Source organism: Mytilus californianus, unplaced genomic scaffold (genome assembly GCF_021869535.1).
Source record: "Mytilus californianus isolate M0D057914Y unplaced genomic scaffold, xbMytCali1.0.p SCAF_2, whole genome shotgun sequence".
Taxonomy (NCBI): domain Eukaryota; kingdom Metazoa; phylum Mollusca; class Bivalvia; order Mytilida; family Mytilidae; genus Mytilus; species Mytilus californianus.
Genome location: NW_026262668.1, coordinates 49,131,623 through 49,158,606, shown reverse-complemented (window position 1 = coordinate 49,158,606; position 26,984 = coordinate 49,131,623). Strand labels below are relative to the sequence as shown.

The following is a 26,984-nucleotide window of genomic DNA, read 5'->3' as shown; positions in this document are numbered from 1 at the left end:
AAGGCTTTAGAGCAAATGCAACGTGATTTCCATTATAATTAATATTTCCAAGGGGCATAACTCGTTACAAATATTTGATCAAAACATATTTTTGAAAGTGTCTAAGACATTGCTCATATAAACCTATGATATAAGTTTCATAAAATTCTGGCATGAACACATGAGTGCGCTAATGATGCAATTTTCCATATAACTAATGTTTCCAAGGGGCATAACTCTTTTAAAAATAATTGATCCGCACTGATTTTCGAACTCGTTCAAGACATTGCTCATATAAACCTATGATATAAGTTTCATAAAAATCTGACATGAATTGTACATGGGAGAGCGCTAACACCAGACAGACGGAAGGTTTTTCTATGTCTCCCACAATGCATTGCGCAGGGGACAAAATAGTGGCAACAACACGGAGACTCATTTGGATCCATAATAATAACATTTGTCAGAATATTTGATTTTTTTTTACCTTAAATTTTCTTTTACATCAAACTTTACAAATCATGGTTAATTAAGGCTACATTTACTTCCAGGGGACATCAAAATATACTTGAGTTAACCCAGACTTCAAATCAACTGTAGTGATCCTTTTGTGTCCAGTCTGCCACCAAGGCTACACAAAAAGCAGTGTTTTTTTTTAAATATTGCTTGTTCTTTGAACTACATACCTGGAAGTTATAACTAAGTCCAACCTCTAGTGACTGGTTTGCTAACTTGAAATTATTCTGATTCAAGTGAATCTGAAAATAAAAAACAGAAAATAACATATCATATAAATTTCTTCAGGTGCACTCCAGATCAAATTTGGAAAGGCAAAAATACCAAATGTTAAAGGGCATAAACAACAAAATGGGCACAAAAGGAATAGGTAAAACCACGGTTGTTAATTTAGTCTAGAGGAAAATCATTTATGAATATCTTTGCTAAAACAAAATACCTTGTTCCTATTTCGTGTAAAAAACAACCAAAAAAACCCCAAATTAGTCAAATTAAGATGAGAAAAGAATGCATTGGGAGATTTCACCTCCCTGTCAGGAGACTATTTCTGAGGTTTAAAAAAATCCTGTAACCTGGACAGTTGATACCTAAGAATGCTGACCAATCTACATTTCTCCAATCACATAAATTCACATCTATGCCATTAAACTAATCTGCAGCAGTTTCACTAAATATGGAAAGTAATGTTTCCTGATAGCTGTCTTCCAAATACTGAAATGTGTGTAATCAAATCTTTCATGAACATGGACAAATTCATCATATTCTTTCATTAAATAAAGTTCTTTAAATTAAGTCACCTTAAAAACAATTAAATATAATTTATTAAATATTTTTCCTGCAAATTTTCAATCATAATGAAAAATGTTGAACTTACTACAGGCAAATTTTCACATTTATATCATATATACCTGTGCCATTAGTATGTGTGCATCAGAATATGTAGAATCTACTTCTAGACAATGATTTAACATGCCTTGGGCTGCATCAATATCACCTATAAATAGATATCAAAACTATAGTAAGTTATGTAATGTCTTGCCTAAACCAATGTCGCCCAAGTTAAAGTAATCATATTTCTAATCATTCAATATGAATTGGAATAAAGGTAAAAGATGCATTAATATAGTAGCAATTAAAAATATTCATATGAAAAAAGAAAGTAGATTCACTAAGAAATAAAAATATTCTTGATTGTAATGCAATTTTTGTCTCGCTTCGTCGTAGTGCTGTTTCCTGCTGTGGCATCGGCATGTATTAGTTTGTGATTAGGTCAGTTTATGGGGAACCGCTAGTGGTATGTCAAAATATTTTGTATGTAGTTGTATTAGCAATGGCACATCTCATTTCCATGGAGATTATATGGGCCTGCCCTATCATCATGGTTCATTGACTTTAACTGTTAGCATATTTTACAACTTAAAGGTTTAGGTTAGTTTAAAGGGAACCACTTATGATAAGCCAGTGTCAAATAGTATGCAGTTTTATAAGCATTAGCATTTCCCATTTCCATGGAGATTATTTGGCCCTGCACCTTCAGTCATGGTTCATTGACTTGAATGTTTTCCACAGTTTACATGTTTAAATATTGCCATTTTAATTTCAACATTTGCATTTTATTATCAAAATTACAAAAAGCGAGACATATATCTGTGACAACAATTTATTTCCATATCTGCTGTATTCTAAGTAATTTCTGCACCATATCATTCTAGCGATATCTATTATCAAATATGCATTAGAAATAAAGCTAATATACCTTCCAATGCCTAAATAAACTTTTTTGTTTTGTAATGGTTCAATTCAACTATATAAACAACAGGAAATAAACTTCCGTGATTATTTCACATACAATGTTTGATATATTGACAATGTTACTGAAGTAAATGCACTATGTATTTAACACATGACGTATAAATTATAATGAATACAAACCGGCCAGGAACTTGATTTTTCCCATTAGATACAATGCTTCTAGCAGACCAGGCACAGCTCTTGTCAGTGGTTCTAAGACTTGGTTACATTTTTTTAATACAGGATTGACAGACTGTCCTGCTGCTACAGGCTAAAATAGAATACAATGTAAGGTTATTATTAGAATACTCATCAGTAAGTACAAAGATTCATTAAAAACATTTTTTTGTATACATATATTTTTTTAGAAGTAAAACAATGCATATGAGATTTCAAATAGCAGTTTGATTTTGTAGATTCTGAACTGGCTTCTAAGTAAAAAGCTGAAAAGCAATATATTTTCTTCTTTCAAAACATTACAAAATTGTCTTGACAAATTACTTTTTAGTGACATAAAGGAGTGCATTCTTCAGGTAGAAACATCTCTGAGATGGTTAAAGATCATCACTTTCGAAAAATCAATAGGTACATTTGTGTTAACTTTTTTCATAAAAATATTCTTAGCTTCTAAGTAATATTATTATTTAATTCTGTTTCATACCAATACTTAAAAATCATTGATGAAACTGTCTATTACAAACATGCTGCTGATTTAAAGAGTTATCTACTTTCCTATCCAAGATCTAGCCCCTTAAACATCTCATATAAAGATGAAAACTTACCGTTTGTGGAGCAAACTGAAGATAATTCTTAACAATTTGTACTAAAAAGTCTGGATTCAAGAGATAGTAGTAATGTGTTCCAAGTGGAAATCCCTGAAATAAAAAGACAAATGAATAAACAAAGATGTGGGGTATACGTCAATGAGACAGCAACCCAACATCGCCAAAAGATGTTTTGGTCAACATAAATTCTTCAACAATAGACAGATGTTTATACAACATGTCAATCTCTTATTCCCCAAAAACCTGAAAAAGTAATAAATAAATTTTACATATAGATTTGCCATCATATCTACTTTTAACAAATAATGTACTGATTAGATAATAGCACTTTTTCCTGGAGAAATACAATATGAAATAATAACATAAGAACTATGGATATTTTCAGCAAAAATTTAAGGATCCATTATAAAATTCAGTAGCCTGGGCCCCTGCTAATCTTTTTTCCATAAGTTTTAACAAGAAGTTTTATATAATTGAGAATGGAAATGGGGAATGAGTCAAAGAGACAACAACCCGACCAAAGAGCAGAAAACAGCCGAAGGCCACCAATGGGTCTTCAACACAGCGAGAAAATCCCGCACCCGGAGGCGGGCTTCATGGTTATATGTCATTACCAAATGAGTCATAATATTTTGCAGTCATCTTTTATTAGACTTTTGAAGTAATCTGTGAAATGGTTTATTTGGAAACCAAAAATAAGTCAGATCAAGCTCAAGTAGTTCCTACCTTTAGACCAGCAAAATGGAGTTCTACAGATTCATTAAGTAACTGTGTGGCTTTCTCTGGATCAGCACTTTTCTTAACAGCTAAAACTGCACTTAGATATGCAAGTTCCTATAAAAAAAAAGTGTTATAGTTATAACATTAATATTCTGTAAAGAGCATAAGTCCAATGTTTTCTGAAAATGTTTACACTATGCAAGGGCACTATGACAATACATTATAGTTTACTAATATCACTTATATTTTGATATTTATTAGTTAAAAAGTATGAACACCAATCAATATAAAAATAAGATGTGGTATGATTGCCAATGAGACAAATATCCACCAAAGTTCAAATGAAGTGAATGTAAGCAATTATAGGCAACCATACGGCCTACAACGATGAGAAAAACCCATACCTTGTAGTCGGCTATAAAACGCATACATTTTTAGTTTCAATAAATTTTCTAAGCTTTTACAAAACAAAATAACCATAAAAAAATTCTGGCATAACCTTCATCAGGTATAACTGAGTCCAAAAGTTTTGAAAACCAAAAATATAAAACTTTTGAGAGCAAACAAAAGAAAAGGGCCTAAACAGAACTGTCAAAACCATTTAAAATTAACTTTTCCTGAAGTTGTTGTAGCTTTTATGTTAAAAAAAACCAAACAATTATATAACTCAACTGTTTCTGTTCTTATACATGCTTGGCTTTCAATACTTGGCTTAGCGCGTTCATGATGAAATTTAATCCAGAAAAGCACTTCAGATGCATAAAACTTGTGTGTTGTTTTCATTTTTTACAGCACTGGGTCGATACCTCTGCTGTGGGACTATCAGTCCCCAAGGGTATCATCAGCTCAGTAGTCAGTAATTTGGTACTGACATGATTTATAACAAACCTTTCTAAAATTGTCCGTTTATAAATTTTGATATTATAAAGAAACTAAGGTTTCAACTCCCTCAGGCAAAGTTGACCTTAGATGGATTTGGCTATCTTTTAGGTTCTTTTTTGGTTATATAGCTCTTCAACTGTTCCGATTCTTATACATCCTTGGCTTTCAAATATTTGGCTTTGTGAGCTTTACTGATGGAGGTAAATCCAGAAAATGGCTTCAGACACATGAAATTTATAATGTGTTGTTTTCATTTTTTTATGAACTGGAAATTCATAGACAAAATATTTAAACTATGCCAATGCCAAAGCACTGGCATGTTAATTGTTATATTGCTAACTTCAAACTAAACTAAAATGTTCAGACAGTTAAAAGCTTACAGGAGACCTAGCTATACTTTGTTGTATTTCATTCAGGAAATCTAGTTGTTGTGCTGCATCGTCTAATTGGTTCTCTAATAACTGACATCGTATTATCCCTACAATGCATAATGATATAAACTGTTAACACAGAGATATGTCTCGCCTATTTGTTATTTTGATAATGCAAATGTTGAAACTAAAATAGCAATACTTTAACATGTAAGTTATGCAAATATTCAAAGTCAATGAACCATGACTGAAGGTGCAGGGCTGAACAATCTCCATGGAAATGAAATGTGCCAATGCTAATACTACTGCAAACCAAATACCATTGTCCTTCCCTTTAAACAAACCTAAACACAAACATTAACTTGTAAACTATGTAAAAGTTTCAAAGTCAATGAACCATAATTAGGGGTAGGGTCATATAATCTCCATGGAAATTAAACTTGCAAACACTTATACAACTGCATACCAATTATCATTGACCTACCACTAACAGTTCCCCTTAAACTGATCTAATCACAAACTAATTCATGAAAACTAAGCAAAAGTTTCAAAGTCAATAGACCTTGACTGAGGGGGCGGGGCCAAATAATCTCCATGGTAATGAGATGTGCCAATGCTAATACAACTGCATACCAAATATCATTGACCTACCACTAGTGGTTCACCATGAAATAGACCAAATCACAAACTAATACATTGTTGACATTGCAGCCGTCGCCACTGCCGAAGCAGGAAACAGCATACCTATGTCTCGCTTTTTGACTCCATCAAGGCAAGACAATAATAAATTGCTTAGCTGAGCGCAGCTAGATACGACCGCAGATGTCCAACTCTGAAAAGTTGGGGTCAAAATGGACACAATATTCACGCTTGATACAGGTTTGAATTTGGATGGTAATTAAATATAGTAGTCAAAGAACTTAAAAATTGGTTATATGATTTGAATTTATATTCAATTTTTTGCTTTTGTGCAATACACTATGCTGTTGAGAATTGACCCCCTCCCTCCCCCCCCCCCCCCCCCCCCCCCCCCCCCCCCCCCCCCCCCCCCCCCCCCCCCCCCCCCCGGCCTAAATAAAATTGACCCCATTTTTTTGCTTTTGTGCAATACACTATCTTGTTGAATATTAACCCCCAAAAAAAATATTTGAAGAAATTTTCTTTTTAATTTCTGAAATCTGAAATGAGAAAAAATAGCCCCCCCCCCCAAATTCTTATTTACCCCCCCCCCCCCCCCCAATTTTTTTTCACCTCCCCCTTTCCCTTATTCTAAAAAAAATCATTCCCTCAAGATATAGTCATAATCTCAATTCAAATTTTAACAAAATTTGCAACCATAATTACCCTTTTAAATACATCATACAAGTCTTAAAATATAAAATGACATACAATATCATGGCTAAAATTAATATTATACAATTATAGCCTTTGTATGAGGTTGATACAAGGATATATTGACCTGAAAGAAGTATATTGACTGAGGACGAAGTCCGAGGTCGATATACTTCTTTGGGTCGATATATCCTGTATTGACCTCATACAAAGGCTATAATTGTTATATTATTAATTTCCGACCATTTTTGTATTAAAATTGTCAATGTAATTTATTCGATCATTTGAATTTGTTGGAATTTTATAGATATCATATTGTCTCCTAGACAATAACAACATATTAATTGTTATTTCATATATTTTTTATGTTGTTTTTTGTTCATCTTATGAATTTGAAGATTTTTTTTCTTCAAATAATCGATCATAAATATACACTTTTTATAAACTTTTAACAATATCATGAAATTCATTACATGACGTCACAAAGTATATCGGTTTTCAGATATTCTAAAAATAACCGTGCAATATTCTTTTTGCTATCCGCCGTTTTCTACCTACCTTTGAAAATATAGTTTAACATGTGTCTATCCCTGAACGAATCAAATTAGTTAAAATATACGAATTAATAATATTAATTAATAGTAACTTTTAAAAATATATTGACAGCTAATCACCTCAAGACAATCATCATTTCTAAATACATAATTTACAAGCAGTGTAAGGGAGGTAATCAAACATTGTTGTTTTAAATTGGGATTGGATTACCTCCCTTAGACTGCTTTAAATTGTCTTAATTGTCCTTTAACCCGAAAAAAAACTTGTTTTTCTCCCTTTTTTGCCTCTAATTCCTAAATGGTTTGAGCCATAACCCCCCATAGTCAATCCTAACCCTTTGTTGTATGGAAACTTGTGGTATAATTTCAGAGAGATTCATACACTTTAACACAAGTTATTGTCTGGAAACTACAAAAATGCTTATTTGGGCCCCTTTTTGGCCCCTAATTCCTAAACAGTTAGGACCATAACCCCAAAAATTTACTTATACTAAACCTCCGTATTTTATTAATATTTAACTGATAATTTACACCGCCAAAGGACCCTTCTAAATGGGGACAACAGGCATTTTTCATCAGATCAATGTTGCAGGGCTAATTAAATGTACCAGCATCAAAAATGCAATAAATATGTTATCTGGTGTGTGAAAAAAATAAAAATCTTTTACATAATCAATTAAAAATTGATTTGAGTACATAAATCCAATAAGTCAGCAATTAACCTCTATGACAAAATTCCAAACTAATAGCTATCAAGTTCTTTTAATTATGTTTTAAATAAATGGGTAATGTGTCCATGGGACACAGATGATGCCCCCCCTTGCATATAACATTATAAAGAGACATAACTCAAGAACAGTAAAAGTAACGCTACCAAAATTCCTACTTGATCTGCGTTTTGTGGTAATAAGCATTGTGTATAAATTTCATAACATATAGTTGAGGCAAACTAAAGTTAGAGAACGGAAACCAACTTTGGGATGTACTGATGGATGTAAAAGAGTAAAACTAAAAGCCCCCTCCGCAACGACGGGGGCATAAAATGGTAAAAGTGGATTTTATTTTGTTGTTTTGGCACATATTCTACTAACTATGGATTAATTTAATATCTTACATATAAAAAAGAAGATGTGGTATGATTGCCAATGAGACAACTCTCCACAAGAGACCAAATGACACAGAAATTAACAACTATAGGTCACTGTACGGCCTTCAACAATGAGCAAAGCCCATACCGCACAGTCAGCTATAAAAGGCCCTGAAATGCATTTATTACTCCAATTGCTGAACAGAGAACAAAAACATGGCACCACATTTTCAAAATAAATACATCACAAACATTTCTTAATAAATAATTGTGTGAGATATTTCTAAGGCATTGTATGAAAAATTTACCTGTTAGAGCTGTTACACTAGTTTCATCAATCTTCATGGCATTTCTATAACAGTTCATAGCATCTTTTGCTTTACCCTGTAACAGTAACTGGAAACCCAGTTCATTAATATACTCAGAATTTGACTGTTCCTGCTGAACACAACGTTCCATAAGGGTGTATGTCTGTTGTAGTACTAAGGCATTTCTACCGCACTGAAAAAAAGAAAGTGTTTATAAAACAAGAAGTCAGAGATGACACTCTATCTTGTAACAGAAACATTTATCTCAATTGCATCAATTCTTAAGAGAAGCAAGGGCAATAACTCTAGATTCTTAATATCTAATTCTCCAAAAGTGAACTCAACCTGCACATTATAGTCACTGACAAGTCACATCAAGTAAAAATTTCAAATGAATTGGCAAAGGTGTATTTTATTATCAAGATACTATAAGTGTTACAAAGTAACTCACACAGACATGATGATCATTTTATACCTGACCATTTATTTGGCTATATGTATCTAAATTGACATTGTCTACTTGAAATACATATTAGATATACATGTATTGATTAAAGACAAGAGTGGACACGCTGAAATGTCTCGCCTTCTTTACTAACCATTGATATTATGTTGATAGTCCTAAATGAAAGCTTTACTACAACTTTTACATAAACTTAACATGATCCAAGAAAATGAAGTCAAGGTCATATAAACCAAACGAGAAATACATGTACACCTTACAATCATTCAATTCACTAAATATAGTTGACCTATTGCTTATAGTTTCTAAGAAACAGACTTAACCAAGAAAACTAAACATTGACTAATGAATCGTGAAAATGAGGTCAAAGTCAGATGAACCATGCCAGGCAAACATGAACAGCTTACAATCCTTCCATACAACAAATATAGCTGACCTATTGCTTATAGTTTAAGAAAAACAGACTGAAACACATAAACTTAACACTGAGCAATGAACCGTGAAAATGAGGTCAAGGTCAAATAAAACCTGCGAGACTGACATGTACATCACAGAATATTTCCATACACCAAATATAGTTGACTTATTGCATATATATAGTATAAGAAAAAAGACCAAAACTCAAAAACTTAACTTTGACCACTGAACCATGAAAATGAGGTCAAAGTCAGATGACACCTGCCAGTTGGACATGTACACCTTACAATCATTCCATGCACCAAATATAGTAGACCTATAGCATAAAGTATAAGAAAAACGGACCAAAACACAAAAACTTAACTATAACCACTGAACCATGAAAATGAGGTCAAGGTCAGATGACACCTGCCAGCTAGACATGTACACCTTACAATCATTCCATACACCAAATATAGTAGACCTATTGCATACAGTATAAGAAAAACAGACCAAAACACAAAAACTTAACTATAACCACTGAACCATGAAAATGAGGTCAAGGTCAGATGACACCTGCCAGTTGGACATGTACACCTTACAGTCCTTCCATACACCGAATATACTAGACCTATTGCTTATAGTATCTGAGATATGGACTTGACCACCAAAACTTAACCTTGTTCACTGATCCATGAAATGAGGTCGAGGTCAAGTGAAAACTGTCTGACAGGCATGAGGACCTTGCAAGGTACGCACATACTAAATATAGTTATCCTATACTTATAATAAGAGAGAATTTAACATTACAAAAAATCTGAACTTTTTTTTCAAGTAGTCACTGAACCATGAAAATGAGGTCAAGGACATTGGACATGTGACTGACGGAAACTTCGTAACATGAGGCATCCATATACAAAGTATGAAGCATCCAGGTCTTCCACCTTCTAAAATATAAAGCTTTTAAGAAGTAAGCTAACGCCGCCGCCGCCGTAGCCGCCTGATCACTATCCCTATGTCGAGCTTTCTGCGACAAAAGTCGCAGGCTCGACAAAAACCATTTTAATAATTAATAAAAGTTTGCTAATGATTGAGTTATTTTCAATAATCATGCCATGATTGTAGCTTTCCAATGAAAATTATTTAAAATTACAAAAACTAGACAAAGTGATGCCCCCGCACTCCACTCTGAAGTATCTGTATTATAACAAAGTTAATGTAGGACTTTCTTTTGAGATATTATTGTCTCTGGGAGACTCAAATGATGCCCCCCCGCAGATGCAAACTGAAAGTGTTATTTTAAAATACACAAAGTTGAGTATGGGAGCACATAGGTCTATGGTTCACTGTAGGAGGAGTTATCCGGAAACTCTATGCACCTCTTATGCGAGTATATACTCCAAAATGACAAAGTTCAACCATCTCCCAAAAGAGCAAATATTAATAAAAATCAAAACCCTGACCATATGCACACCTTCAATATATGTACAAACAGCCAGCAAAGTGAAAACTTCCTAGCATTCAAACTGTAGGAGGAGTTATGTGGAATAACTATATACCCATAACGGGACATAAAAACGTAATTATGTATTAACAGAATTGTGAAGCTCATTTGAAGCACACACAACACTGTTTTTAACACCTGATTCAAAATTCACCAAATCACAGAAATAGGTTAATGCATTTTTGATTTGCATTTGAAGTAAAATGCATTGAATTCATTTTAGTTTTAGTTTTTTTCAAACATTAAAAAAGGAAATAAAAACTCTCTATAATGCCTGTATCAAAACAATTCATGCGTTTGATTTGGAAATATGTGATTTTTTTTTATTGAAGATAGTAAACTTACAATTCTGCAGAAACCTTGTGCCATGGTATAATAAAGAACAGCACTCCTGGGTTCAAATCTGTCTAGTGTGGTAATAAGGTCACCAATTTTAGCGGATGCCTGGAAAAATATTTGCACATGATTTCATACTCACATATGTTATTATTATATATTTAACTTCTTTAAATTGGTTGTCAACATATAATACACATAATTAACAAGGTACAGAAAAAAAACCTAAAATTACAGAAATATACACAAATGAAATTGAAATTCTGATCCAATTTGTTTGCAACTGTGATTTGGATTGGAAGTCATAATTTGGGGGGTAAAATCAAACAGTTTATCTGCTGGAATGATCCCACATCACAGATGACATTTTCAATAAAATTACAAAGTCATTTAACAGGCATAATTTGGTGCAAGTACATTAGAATAAAAATAACCACAATGTATTTTCACTAACACGTCACTGGTAAAATGAAGCTGCAATCTGTTATCAAGTATACAGATGCAATACAGTTATTCCTTAACAATGCAGAAACACAATAGGGAAAACCAAAATATTCCTTGTTACTCCAACATTACAACCAAGATTTTCTTTTTTATTTAATTATCTGTTTCAAGAGATAAATGTCTTCAATCATATGACCTTTGAAAATGCATTCAGTATGAACCAAGAATTGATGAAATCATCAATTTAAATTTTGTTATCACTATAACTGAGGGGGTGGACAGGGGGGTACGCCCCTGGATCTCCCACCTCCCACTTTTAGAATATTTTTTTCTCTCCCACCCATTTTTTGTCTCCACCTCCCGCCCCCCACCTCCCACCTCCCTCAAAAGCTGTCCACCCCCTCATAACTGATGAGGTCCCTTACAGAGAGGGGGATCCTGATGACCAACGTATGTTTTGGCTGTTCATCTAGTAATCAAAAATAATATTCTAGTCATACATTTGTGGTAAGCCAATGTTTGTTATTGAACAACTGTGGAATGAAATAACATAATTTTAAATTAACAGACTTGTTAACTGTGGAATCAAACAACAGTAAAAAAGAAAGAGGGTTTTACATAACATTTTAGAATTATTTTATCCATTTTCTTTGTGTGTTGGGGCCTCGGTGGCCAAGTGGTCTAAGTAGTTACTACTGTAATCACTAGCCAGTCAACACTTTGAGTTGTGAGTTCGAACCTCGCTCGTGCGGGTGCACTCGACTCCAATCTTAATTGACTAGGATTGTCAGTTTTCCTATCGAAGGTCGTTGGTTTTCTCCGGGCACTCCGGCTTCATCCACCAATAAAAACTGGCTGCCACAAAATAGCCCAAAAGCGGTGTTTTAAAGTGGCATTAATAACACCAAACATCAAATCAAATTCTTTGTGTGTTAATTTGTCCGTCTATATGGTCTAATCAATCTTTACCTCAAATCTCAAATCTTTTTTATTCAAATTCATACTGATAAGAATTAATATTTTAAACAATTCAATTAATAGATTTAATACCCTTTAATTCTAAATCTACTATAAAAGTTTCTTTAAATCACTTTATTCTTAGCAGGAACCCTCACTCTTTATATATGTTCATGATAGTATACTGTCAGGTGGTAAATTTTAGTAAATTTAGGTAGAATTTTAAATTCCCAATTTCTAGGGCCAAATATTTTTGTGAGGTTTTATTTTTGCATTTTTTGTTGTTTCTGAATCTGGTTTTCCTTTATGATCAGATTTCAGGGAAGGGATATTTTTGCGATTTTACTTTAATTTGGAAATCAGTGAAAATCTCCAACCTAACAATATGAATATGAATATGAATTACCTCTGAATAATTTCCTTCCCTGCATAACATATACAAAGCCTGGAATCTTAGTGCTTCTATACAATGCATATCTTGATCTAATGCTCTGTAATACAATGAAATACAAACATATACTGTGGATTCATCAACCTTTTGTATCAATGGTTCTGATTGGATGACAATAAGCGTAAAATTCTCTATCTCCCTGTCTGCAACTAAGGAGGCCGACATTTTGAATTCCAAAATGTATTGACATGCAATTTCTCCAATAACAAGCAAAAGAACTCACATTTTGCACCTAGAAATCTTCTTTTTATCAAATTTTATTACATTCTGAAGTGGACAAGAAGCCAGAAAACGCCCGGTGTTTACATTTGATGCCGGGAGCATACCTTTGATGTCACCTAGTTTAGGCGCCAAAGAAAATAGCATCATTTCGCAGCATTTTCGTTTAATGAAAATTTTACACTGAAATAATGACTAAGATTAAATGATTTGTTTATTTTGCATTAGAATAGAGATAACTGTATTGTATTTGAAGCTTTGCGGACGTCCATCGGTAGTTTTACTGTCGCAAATATCCGTTTACCTGTCTTCGCTACGCGTCGCCAGGTAAACTAAATTTGCGACAGTAAAACTACCGATGGACGTCCGCAAAGCTTCAAATACAATACAGTTATCTCTAAATTATTCATCTAGTACCAATTTTTGTGGATTTCATGTATTAAGCTAAACCCTGAATTTTAAAAGTGTTCAACAAAGTACAAATTTCCTATAGGCTTGAATGCAGACCCTGGGGAAACCCTAAAATCAAGTATACACTTTTTCTTCAATCCATGAAATTGATTCCCACAAAAAGGAATGAATCTACAGTACATAAAATATAGAGTTTACAATAAATAATTAGAAAATAATACCAATAAAAATCACATAGTTATAAAGCAGATGTAAGGGTACATCAATGTACCCATATTTTTTTGTGGGGTTATTAGTTGTTTTTTTGTTGTCTTTTTTTTTTGGGGGGAGGGGGTCAAGTACCTCTATTACTATGTTATTTACACTATTACAATGTCATTTACATGTAAAATCATTAAAATTTAAATATTCAAGATAGATATTAGATGAAATAGAAAAAGATAGATATATTTTTTTTAATTAAATGAAGTGGAGTATTTTTTACAAGAGTTGCATATATACATACATACTGAAACCATTTTTTTTAATCTTCTACATTGTGGGAGTCTAAAATGTACACTAGTTCATTTCTGATATACTGATTTTAGTATTTCCGAGGAAAGAGTTTCTACATTGATGATACTTGATCTTATGTTTTAAGTACTCACTGTTCTACAATCTATAAAAGTCAATATCTATGTGATGACAATAGCTCAATTATTATCAACATGAATAAATGAAAAATATTATTGAGGTGAGTGTGTGCTTTCAATCATATGAAAGTTGGGGTGAAACATAATTGTATACCTCTGTGCTGTCTCTATACTCTGGTCCCAGTCTTGTAGAGCTAGCTGTAGTCTCATCTTCTCAACAAGGGATGGCAGGAATGCTGGGTAATTTACAATCACCTGGTTCACTAGGTCTAGGGCACCAGTAAAGTTATGCCTCATTTCATAATATTTAGCTTTACCAAACAATGCATCAATATCTCTGGATCCATCATAGCTAAAAACAGATTAATACACTTTCTACTTGTCATAAGTACTTTCATTAGATTTTATGTACTTATATCTTACTGCAAGTTATCAATGAACAACTTTAAAATTCAACTAATGTAGCCATTGAAAAGAAAGGATAAGGTGTATCAGTTTAGGACATAAAATGTTGAGGAATGTTATGCCTATGATATATTCCAGAGTAATTTTTCAGAACAGGATACAACATTATATTTGCAATTTTCTCAGAATAGTCAATATACAGAATTCTAAAAACATGATACTAATAAAATGCTCCGCAGGGCGCAGCTTGATACGACCGCAGAGGTCGAACCCTGAACAGTTGGGGCAAGTATGGATACAACATTCAAGATTGATACAGCTTTGCATTTGGATTGTGATTAAATATTTGACACAGCATAGGTTTCTGACACAGAATGAATGTGGTCTAAGAACTTAAAAATTTTAAATTGGACATTCACCTATTATGGTCCAATATCCAAAATCTAAATACATGGTTAGATTCAGCATATCAAAGAACCCCAAGAATTCAATTTTTGATGAAATCAAACAAAGTTTAATTTTGGACCCTTTTGACCTCAATGTGGACAAAGTTGATAACGGGGCCCAAAAATCAAAAATCTAAATACATGGTTAGATTCAGCATATCAAAGAACCCCATATATTCAATTTTTGTTGAAATCAAACAAAGTTTAATTTTGGACCCCGATTTGGACCAACTTGAAAACTGGGCCCATAATCAAAAATCTAAATATATGTTTAGATTCAGCATATCAAAGAACCCTAAGAATTCAATTTTTGTTAAAATCAAACTAAGTTTAATTTTGGACCCTTTGGACATTAATGTAGACCAATTTGAAAACGGAACCAAAAATTAAGAATCTAAATACACGGTTAGATTCGGCATATCAAAGAACCCCAATAATTCAATTTTTGATGAAATCAAACAAAGTTTAATTTTGGACCCTTTGGACCTCAATGTGGACCAATTTAAAAACGGGGCCCAAAATCCAAAAACTAAATACAGGGTTAGATTCAGCATATTAAAGAACCCCAAAAATTCAAGAATAAAACCCCATTGAAATTGGTCAAGAAATAAGCAATTTATACGAAGTATCTTCTTTTGCACAATACTGTGCAATTAAATATTTCTTGCTATTGTGCAATACTGTACAATTGACAATTTCTTGCTATTGCGCAATATTGTGCTATTTGATATTTCTTGCTATTGCGCAATACTGTGCAATTGAAGATTTCTTGCTATTGCGCAATACTGTGCAATTGAAGATTTCTTGCTATTGTGCAATACTGTGCAATTGAAAATTTCTTGCTATTGCACAATACTTATTATATAATAATTTACACATCCTGTTTGGTGTGTATCTCCTACCATATCATTATTATTTGCTTTTAAATATAAATCAGAAATAACCAACTTAAAATGGAAAATTTTAAAAGAAAAAAAAAAGGAAAAAAAGAAAAAAAAGGAAAAAAAAAAAATCCCCCCCCCCCAATTTTTTGAACCCCCTTATGATTCATCATCCCCCCAAACTTAAACCCAGCCTTCCCTTTGTGATATGGAACCTTGTAGTACAATTTCAGAAAGATCCATACACTAACACACAAGTTATTGTCCTGAAACTAGAAAAATGCTTGTTTTTTGCCCCTTTTTGGCCCCTAATTCCTAAAATATTGATGCAATTACCCCCATCATCAATCCCAGCATTCCCTTTGTGGTATGGTACGTTGCAGTACAATTTCAGAGAGATCCATACACTTGAACACAAGTTATTGTCTGGAAACTAGAAAAATGCTTATTTTTGGCCCCTTTTTGGCCCCCAATTCCTAAACGTTTCGGCAATTACCCCCAAACTCAATTCCAGCTTTCCCTTTGTGATATGGAACCTTGTAGTACAATTTCAGAAAGATCCATACACTTACACACAAGTTATTGTCATGAAACTAGAAAAATGCTTGTTTTTTGCTCCTTTTTTGGCCCCTAATTCCTAAAATTTTGAGGCAATTACCCCCAAAATCAATCCCAGCATTCCTTTTGTGATATGGAACCTTGTGGTACAATGTCAGAGAGATCCATACACTAACACACAAGTTATGTCTGGAAGTTACAAAAATGCTTATTTTTGGCCCCTAATTCCTTTACTGTTGGTACCATAACCCCCAAAATCAATCCCAACCTTCCTTTTGTGGTATTGAACCTTGTGGTAAAATTTCATAGAGATCCATTCACTTAAACTAAAGTTAGAGTGCAAAAACCAATGTGTCTTCTGATGACGCCGGACGACGCCAGACGACGACGCCATACCAATATGGTTACAAGAGCGCAATTATTCGTAATGAATTTTCCATAGGGTACCACTGGTGTTCCGTATTTTTTTTCTCAAAGACTACACAAACTAGGGAACGGATTGCAGTTCCTGTTACTAGAAATGCCAGTGTTGCATTACAGCTAAAAAAAATATATAGGGTCATGCGGCAGAAATTGACTTAAAATGCAGTTGAAAAAGATCGTCTATTTTTTTCGCTTAATGAAAAATGCATATTTTTAATGGCTCCGACGTGCAGAAATGGAGGATATTTTCTATACTTCGTAAAATGTGAATATGATTTTCTGCAATTTTTAAACCTAATTGGATAAGCTTTCGATTAAATGTAATTCCAATCCTGTATCATCCAATCAGAAGCCGTATAGGATTCTATTCTGAGTACCATCTTGGGGTAAAAAACTTGCCGGTAAAATGTAAACAAATAATTGCGCTCTTGTAACCTATACGGTAATGAAAAAAAATTCTGTAAATTAAGCGCCCGCGCTAAATGAAGCGCTAGCGTCTATCTAGATAAAATCACGTCTTCAAAACATTATCTGATCACTCTCTGAATTTTGAGAATTAGTTTTTGCCCGCCGATCGGCCCAAAAATTTGAACTGATTTTTTCACCAAATACGGTACTGTTCAAAAAGACATGAAGATAACATTTATTTACTGGCCTTATTTTTCAAAGGTCATCCAGCACTGATCATATTGTCGACAAAACCGTTCTGATATGGAAAAGCTACATCGAATTTTGAAGAATGGCTTTAAATGAAACCATTTCTTGAAAAAACACGTTTTTGAAACAGACTATAGTTTTTCCCCCAATTTTGAAAATATGATAATATTACTACTTTGGCAAGAGAAACTATTCTTGGACTACAATATTCAATGCCAAGATTAATTTTTCTACTTTGCAATTTAACTAAATCGTTGGTGTTTGCTTAGGGACCCTTTTGGTCAATTTTCACCAAATTAGCTTTTTGCTAGAATAGCAACTGAGTCACGATCATTATGGTTAAAAACCAAAATGAATCTTCAAATTCAAGATATACTCATGCTTTTCCCCATAAAAACAGTAGATATCACAAAACCGTTCTATTCTCTTCATACTTTGTCGACATTCGAGCCCACTCTAGATTTAGATATGGAAATCAACACAAATAGGAAACAGACTATAGCTTGAATTTACGTCGATGAAAAGTCCATTTGACCCCATTTCTCGCTGTTTTACATTTTTTCCGAGCAAAATGACTATTTTCAACATTTTTCAAAGCCTTATTTAAAAAAAATGTCTTTTTTCTATAGGTTACAAGAGTGCAATTATTCGTAATGAATTTTCCATAGGGTACCACTGGTGTTCCGTATTTTTTTTCTCAAAGACTACACAAACTAGGGAAAAACAGATTGCAGTTCCTGTTACTAGAAATGCCAGTGTTGCATTACAGCTAAAAAAATATATAGGGTCATGCGGCAGAAATTGACTTAAAATGCAGTTGAAAAAGATCGTCTACTTTTTTCGCTTAATGAAAAATGCATATTTTTAATGGCTCCGACGTGCGGAAATGGAGGATATTTTCTATACTTCGTAAAATGTGAATATGATTTTCTGCAATTTTTAAACCTAATTGGATAAGCTTTCGATTAAATGTAATTCCAATCCTGTATCATCCAATCAGAAGCCGTATAGGATTCTATTCTGAGTACCATCTTGGGGTAAAAAACTTGCCGGTAAAATGTAAACAAATAATTGCGCTCTTGTAACCATATACGACCACAAAAATTTTTTTGCGGTCGTATAAAAATGGCACAATTAACTCCTCTACCACTTTACTTTTTGACTTTGCGCTTAGGCAATATCCTTTATCCTTTTCTTTATATTTACAAGTAATAGAAATAGGCAAAAAAATGTTTTATTTGTATAGGCTTTATAGTACATTTTACCCCAAGAATTTTTTTTTTTGTCAAATGGATTCAATATGGTTATAAATAAGAGTTATCTCCCCAAAAGTGTCAGGTTTTTTTTTAAATTGATATGCAGGTTTTTTCTGCATATCTATTATTTTGAAAACTGTTACACTACATTTTAAAAGGTTATTGAAAGTCAAAATCTGATTAATCAAGATTGTACTTTTGGCCAATAAGACCTAGTAATTCAATGACAGCTGTTTTATTAAAGCTTTTGAAACTCAGCTAAACAAAACGTCATTCAACCTTATTACAGGAACAAGAGATGAACAACACAACCTTTTTTCAGTTAACAAAGTTTATATGGTATTTTTCACACAAAATAATGAAGGACATCTATTCCTGCATATGTGGTACTTACCTTTGAATGGCATCATCAAAATATTTGATAGCTTTCTTAGCATCTCTTCCACTCATCATTTCTATCCATCCTTTAAGGGTTAAACCCTGTAATAGAAATGTACTAATAGAAATTACATTACTACATAAGAATTTGTCATTCCACTATATTTATCTAATATTAAGTGAAATTGCTATCAGCAAGTGTATTTTGACTCTTAGTACCAGTTTAAGCAAGCACAGTTCAACTGTTTCCAAATTATGTGTTGTCTCCTATGTCTTTGTTTAAGTTATCCATTTTGTTGAAATCCGACTACTTTCTATATGTATAGTGTGTTTTATTTTTAGGACAGTAAGTAAGTTGATGGATTTTGGTAGTAATGAGTAACTGAAAAACTGTGTGTGCCTCAAAAATTCAAAGTACTGTGAATTCATTATTATTCATGAGGTGCCAATTTTCGTGGCTTGTTTATTGACTTTGGCAAAACAATGAAATCAAATATCCGCGAAAATGTAAAATTTCCTCAATCCACAAAATTTGGTACCCAAGAAAATAAATGAAATCCACAGTATCTTAATGATATATTGCTCTTTATTTCTTCTTTTTTGTCTATTTTTTTCTTTTTAGGATGAGTTGGCTTGAGGTAGTTGTTCCAATTTGCAGTCCAATACTTTTGCTAATTCCTCTCTATCTTTATATTTTCACAAAAAGATAAAAATGCTCTAGTATTGTACTTGTTTGTTGACTTTGGCAAAACCATGAAATCAATTATCCGCGAAAATGTAAATTTTCCTCAATCCACAAAATTTGGTACCCAAGAAAATAAATCAATCCACAGTATCTTAATGATATATTGCTCATTATTTCTAATCTTTTGTCTATTTTTTTCTTTTTAGGATGAGTTAGCTTGAGGTAGTTGTTCCAATTTGCAGTCCAATACCTTTGCTAATTCCTCTCTGTTATTTTTATATTTTTACAAGAAGATAAAAATGCTCTAGTATTGTGCTTGTACTAATTACAAAGTTCAATAAAATGCTTCGCTGGGGCGCAGCTTGATACGACCGCAGAGGTCGAACCCTGAACAGTTGGGGCAAGTATGGACACAACATTCAAGCTTGATACAGCTCTGAATTTGGATTGTTATTAAATATTTGACACAGCATAGGTTTCTGACACAGAAAGAATGTGGTCTAAGAACTTGAATTTTTTTAATTTACCTATTATGGTCCAATGTCCAAAATCAAAATACATGGTTAGATTCAGCATATCAAAGAACCCCATATATTCAATTTTTGTTAAAATCAAACAAAGTTTAATTTTGGACCCCAACTTGGACAAACTTGAAAACTGGGCCCATAATCAAAAATCTAAACACATGTTTAGATTCAGCATATCAAAGAACCCCAAGAATTCAATTTTTGCTAAAATCAAACTAAGTTTAATTTTGGACCCTTTGGACCTTAATGTAGACCAATTTAAAAAACGGGACTTAAAATTAAAAATCTAAATACACGGTTAGATTTGGCATATCAAAGAACCCCAATAATTCAATTTTCGATGAAATCAAACAAAGTTTAAATTTGGACCCTTTTGACCTCAATATGAACCAATTTGATAGCGGGGCCTACAAATAAAAAATCTAAATACATGGTTAGATTCAGCATATCAAAGAACCTCATATATTCAATTTTTGTTGAAATCAAACAAAGTTTAATTTTGGACCCCAATTTGGACCAACTTGAAAACTGGGCCCATAATCAAAAATCTAAATACATGTTTAGATTCAGCATATCAAAGAACCCAATATATTCAATTTTTGTTGAAATCAAACAAAGTTTAAATACTGGACCCTATCTTGGACCAACTTGAAAACTGGGCCCATAATAAAAAATCTAAACACATGTTTAGATTCAGCAAATCAAAGAACCCCAAGAATTCAATTTTTGTCAAAATCAAACTAAGTTTAATTTTGGACCCTTTGGACCTCAATGTAGACCAATTTAAAAAACAGGACCCAAAATTAAAAACCTAAATACACAGTTAGATTTGGAATATCAAAGAACCCCAATAATTCAATTTTAGATGAAATCAAACAAAGTTTAATTTTGGACCCTTTTGACCTCAATATGAACCAATTAGATAACGGGGTCCACAAATAAAAAATCTAAATACATGGTTAGATTCAGCATATCAAAGAACCCCATATATTCAATTTTTGTTGAAATCAAACAAAGTTTAATTTTGGACCCCAATTTGGACCAACTTGAAAACTGGGCCAAAAATCAAAAATCTAAATACATGTTTAGATTCAGCATATCAAAGAACCTCATATATTCAATTTTTGCTAAAATCAAACAAAGTTTAATTTTGGACCCTTTGGACATTAATGTAGACCAATTTGAAAACTGGACCCAAAATTAAAAATCTAAATACACTGTTAGATTCGGCATAACAAATAAATAAATGTGATCAAAGATTTTACAAATCTAATGCGCCATACTGTGCAATTAAAGATTACTTCTTGAAATTTTTCAATATTTGAAATTTGAAAAAAAAAATAATATTTGAAGAATAATTCTTTTTAATTTCTGAAATCTAAAATGAGAAAAAATTGGCCACCCACAATTTCTTTTTATCCCCTCCCCCCCTTTTTCCCCCAAAAAAAATCTTTCCCTCAAGATATGATTATAATCTCAATTCAAATTTCCAATGGAGTTGGCAACCATAATTACCCATTTAAATTTACCATCGTGCTAACTTAATCTATTTTATAATAGAATTAATAAAAATATAGTGTCAAATCTTTCATATGGATTTTTTTGTAAAAAAAAAAAGATGAAAACATTTGCAGATATTTTTACTGGTCTTCCTTTATAAATATGCATTTCTTTAAACATAATTTAAAAGCAGTGTAAGGGAAGTAACCAAAACGTTGTATTTGGATTACCTCCCTTACACTGTTTTAGATTATCTTTATTGTTCATTAACCATTACTTTATACATAATTTAAAAGCAGTGTAAGGGAGATAATTTCAATGATGTATTTGATTTATCTCCATTACACTGCTTTAAATTATGTTTTGTACTAAAGTATTTGTCCATTAACCAGGACAACCTTGTTTTTCCCCCTTTTTTGCCCCTAATTCCTAAACGGTTTGAGCCATAACCCCCCAAAGCAAATCCTAACCATCCCTTTGTGGTATGGAAACTTGTAGTATAATTTCAGAGAGATCCATACACCGTTCCACAGTTATTGTCTGGAAACTAGAAAATGCTCATTTTTGGCCCCTTTTTGGCCCCTAATTCCTTAACTGTTGGTACCATAACCCCCAAAATCAATCCCAACCTTCCTTTTGTGGTATTTAACCTTATGGTCAAATTTCAAAAAGATCCATTCACTTAAACTAAAGTTAGAGTGCGAAAACCAATATGTATTCGGACGACGACGCCAACGTCATACCAATATACGACCACAAAAATTTTTTGCGGTCGTATAAAAATTTCATTGCAAATACAATAGTTTACTTTAAAAACATAATAAATTTCTAAATAGATCTGAAATAGAAAACATGTCTTACAAAAACAAGAACTTGAACAAACCTCTTTCGTGACTTGCATCTTTAACATTCTGTCAATGTATTCTCTTGCTTTGTCATATTTACCATTGTGGAATAGAAATAATGCAGCATAATATAGACCCTGAAATACATAGAAAAAAGCACATTAAAAGATATAAAAGAGTCTTTTCAGGAATACTGACAATCTATGATCCAAAATTATGGAATTCATTATTATTATTTTTTTCAATTTATAAGCTTTTTTTATTTTCATTATAGTATGAACCATACTAAATACTGTGATATTTTCAGATATCAATCATGTTTCTTTTCTTATTCTCTTTGAAAAGTCTGTCAAAATATCATTTGTATTAGTAAGGCTAGAACTTCTGAATTTCTTAATATAAATAGCTTAAAAAGGGGAAATAATTTCATTACTGAATTGTGTAACAAATTTTACAATAGTAGGTTCTTATAATTCAATTTTTCAATACTAATTTCTTTAAAAAAAAAATCTGTTTAATTGGTATATTCTGGTTATTGATTCAAGACCTGTATGAAAAACACAAATTTTGGTTGGTTTTTAAATGTGTCATTTCATAGATTATATAAACATAAAAAAGCAACTGATCCTTATCACAGAAAAATTAAACTTGTTAAAATAAATAAAAAAAATTAAGAATTTCTGCTAGTTTATACATTTCTAAAGAATGTTTTTATATAGCAAACGATTGATTATCTTTATATTAGACTTCAAAATGTAGAATTTCTTCTCTTAACACTTAATTCATAACAATAATGTATTCATACAAGATCCTGATGAAGGATTTCAAAAACATTAAAATATGTTAAAACATTGTAAAACAAAAGAGTCAAAAGATTCATTTTTTTCTTTCTTGAATTTACCATTTCACCAGACTGTTTTCTTTCTTCTTTCAATTTAGCATCCAGTTCTTGTAAAGCTTCTCTGTCTACAAAATGAAAAAAAAAGAATTATAAAATACACACACAATTTCACTGGGAAAAAGAAATCTAGACTGGTACAGTGAGCTGTACATTTAGCATGCTAGCTAACAAAGTAACAGTCTACAAAAAGAGATGTTATCCTACTGGGACACATTGTGCATTCTACACAATTCCTACATTTTGTATCCAAATTTGCATTATATTTCGGTATAACTTATCTTTATGTGTTAACAATTGTGTTTAAAGTATTTATTCATCAGGGGAACTAAAGAATTTGCTATTGTTTAATTAAATGAGTTTTACACTGTTTATTTGAGTTTACAGCATGCTTTTTTCAGAGTTGACAAAGTATCAGCAAAAATAAAACTGATTATCAGAATTTTTAGGACTGATCAGATACCTTATACATCATTCTAACAATGATTCAACAGGCAAGAATACCTTGGACGTTAAATTCATATATACAGTCCGCCAAAAGTTAAGCACCACCTAAATATAACTGTCAATATTTTTTTAACTATTGCGAAAAAAATATTTATGTTTGGTGTTATGAATTGCCTATAGCATACACTAAGAAAATTCATTACGACCAAAAAAAAATAAACTCCGATATACCCGCCAAGCAACCTTTTATTAAAGGTCATCTGCACTTTTACAAATACACTGTTTCGATGCCTTTAAATCATCTCCCTACTGTCCCGCGTACAGGTGAAATCTGACCTTCACCAAGTCACTGTGAAATATGGCAAGCGGTAAGTTATCTGTGACTGAACGTTGACAAGCAATTGACATGTCAAATGCCAGTAGGAGCACTAGGAGCATTGGTAACCATTTCAATGTTAATCGCACCGTCATTATCAGATTTTAACAACGTCATATTGACACAGGAACTGTAAATGATAGACCAAGGTCCGGAAGACCCCGTTTAACTACCTATCGTGATGACAGACTACTTATTGGTCATGCTAAAGCCAACCCATTTACTCCTACCCCATAGCTTAGACACCACTGGCCTCCAGGTGGTGGTGTTAGTGTTCGAACAATGGTCCGTCGACTTCATAGAGGCTACCTAAGAGCACATTGTGTTGTCAAAAGACGTGCCCTAACAGCCAGGCACCGTATAATCAGGTTTAAAAGGGCTAATGACCATCGACGATGGAACATGAGAACCTGGCAAAATATTCATTGGTCAGATGAGAGTTGGTTTCTGTTACGACCAATAGACGGCAGAATACGAGTTTGGCGGGGAAATAAAACTGCCTATCACCAAAACAACAATTGCCCAACGACAGCAATTGTTGATGGTGGTGTTACAGTAAGGGGTTTCTTCTCATACTGTTGTAAGCTGGGTATGCATATTTTGCAGGGTAACATGAACAGACAGACATACAGGGATTTGGTGCTTAGAAACATTGTAGTCCCTCATTTTGAGAATTCCCAACTTGCGTCAAGACCCTCATACATGGACGACAACGCTAGACCACACAGGGCAAGGATTGTAACCGATTACAAAGATCAAGAAGCCATTGACACTATCTTTTGGCCTTCCATGTCTCCAGACCTGAACCCTATCGAACATGTCTGGGATGCCATTGGCAGAAATCTCAATCGCAGAGATCCACCTTTGCAAAATCTTGGCGATTTAAGAGGAGCAATTGTTGATGAATGGAATAAATTTGCTCCACTAAAGTTCAGAAGGATTGTACAGAATATGAGACGCCGTGTTATGGAACTGTACCGGAAGAGAGGTGGTTACACATCCTATTGACATAAACATTGACATTAAATTTGCCGAACATACCAAAGATTATTTGTAGAGACTTTTAATGATTTTGGGTGATTAATTGTTGTAAAAAAATAAATTCAAAGTAAAACTTAAATTCCGTTTCTGATATGTGTAATTTTCACTATTTCCAAGAACACAAAATTCAAATGCATAGAACCTGCATCAGTGACCAAACTTAAGTTTATGGTTTGTTTATGGCATATGTTAGCAAAATTGCTACATGAATATTTTCTCTTTTTCAAGGATTAACTGTTTTTTTAAATGAAAAAAAATTCGATGCAACAAAGATAGGTGGTGCTTAACTTTTGGCGGACTGTATATACTTGTCTAGAAGTCTTTACCCAGTATTCTGGGCCTTTTTCAATTTCTTGTTCTATGATTTTTTGATTGATTGTGTTAAAAGCCACTTTTAGCAAGCTTGGCTTTATCATGGAAGCCAGTCTTTATTGGTAAAAGAAGCATGAGTATCCCGAGAGATTCATGGACTTTCCACATGAAAAGAAGCATGAGTATCCTGAGAGATTCATGGACTTTCAACATGAAAAGAAGCAGGAGTATCCCTAAACATTCATGGATTTTCAACATGAAGGGAAGCAGGAGTATCCTGAGAGATTCATGGACTTTCGACATAAAAACTAGCAATTAAAATTGGAGTCAAAGACACCTCGGGGAAGTGAGGTTTAAACTTAAAACCTCAGTGTGACAGTCTAGAGATCACTGTAGATGAACAACTTAGACCACTAAACCACCAAGGCCCCTCTTCTTGTTCAATGAATCATCTACGCAAACAAAATTTTGGCTCATTTCTTTAAAAGCAAATTATTTCATCTAACATACCAACAATCTGACTATATGTGTGTCTTAACATCTAACATACCAACAGTCTGACTATTTGATCCCTTACATATAACATACCAACAGTCTGACTGTATTTATGCCCTAACATCAATGTCATTGTTGCTGCCAGATTGACATCTCTTTTGTCTTTTAAAACATCCAGTTCTCTCATTCCCTCCTGTACACGTCCTGAAAAAGTTAATAAATAGAATAATCTCCATCTAACAGAATTGATCTCAAAACAAAAATTAAGAACTGCCCTGTAACTTCTGAAAAATTTCTTCATAGACAAGAGGTATATCATTTATGTTCCTAATTCTTATACTCTATTTTTCTAACTTACAATTCTTAGCTAACCTATTAATAACCTATAATCATGATCCATAAAAAAATTTGCTGAGATGATCTGTGTAGATGACTGAACAATTTTTTTTTCTCTGAATTACTGCATGTTTTTTTGCAAAGTAGATCCGGCTTAATCCTAACATTACATATTTTAACTAGTAGACTGACAAATGACTGATCTCAGCTTAAATTAAATTTCAATTGGAGTCAGTTTTAAACCAAGTACATCCAACATATATAATATAGGAAAGCATCTTAAAACTGACTTTGCATACATGTATGTTGTTCCGTAGCAATAACACTATGTGTATATAGTTCATCCAAAAAGTATGCTTTCAACCCAAATGTGTTAAACA

General features: G+C 32.9%; 2 protein-coding genes across 3 annotated transcripts in view; both read right to left on the bottom strand.

The window, feature by feature from the left end:
- Positions 1 to 26,984, bottom strand: part of LOC127729916 (tetratricopeptide repeat protein 21B-like) — a 61,688-nt gene that overhangs the window by 32,407 nt on the left and 2,297 nt on the right. The window contains exons 3-16 of the mRNA XM_052237853.1: positions 26,362 to 26,472; positions 23,601 to 23,665; positions 22,738 to 22,836; positions 19,159 to 19,244; positions 14,293 to 14,490; positions 12,832 to 12,916; positions 11,034 to 11,132; positions 8,326 to 8,518; positions 5,054 to 5,151; positions 3,798 to 3,905; positions 3,069 to 3,161; positions 2,428 to 2,557; positions 1,404 to 1,489; positions 666 to 737 (exon numbers count right to left, since the gene is read on the bottom strand). Of these exons, the coding sequence (XP_052093813.1) occupies positions 666 to 737; positions 1,404 to 1,489; positions 2,428 to 2,557; positions 3,069 to 3,161; positions 3,798 to 3,905; positions 5,054 to 5,151; positions 8,326 to 8,518; positions 11,034 to 11,132; positions 12,832 to 12,916; positions 14,293 to 14,490; positions 19,159 to 19,244; positions 22,738 to 22,836; positions 23,601 to 23,665; positions 26,362 to 26,472 (1,523 nt within the window). The remainder of the gene's footprint in view (positions 1 to 665; positions 738 to 1,403; positions 1,490 to 2,427; positions 2,558 to 3,068; positions 3,162 to 3,797; positions 3,906 to 5,053; positions 5,152 to 8,325; positions 8,519 to 11,033; positions 11,133 to 12,831; positions 12,917 to 14,292; positions 14,491 to 19,158; positions 19,245 to 22,737; positions 22,837 to 23,600; positions 23,666 to 26,361; positions 26,473 to 26,984) is intronic.
- LOC127729914 (INO80 complex subunit D-like) overlaps positions 16,064 to 26,984 on the bottom strand; it is a 325,825-nt gene continuing 314,904 nt past the window's right edge. Inside the window, exon 12 of one of the 2 annotated variants that reach the window (XR_007994896.1) lies at positions 16,064 to 16,696. The gene's annotated coding sequence lies outside the window, so the exon portion shown is untranslated. Of the gene's footprint in view, positions 16,697 to 21,817; positions 22,484 to 26,984 lie in introns of those variants that run through there. The other variant, XR_007994897.1, reaches the window with a different exon arrangement.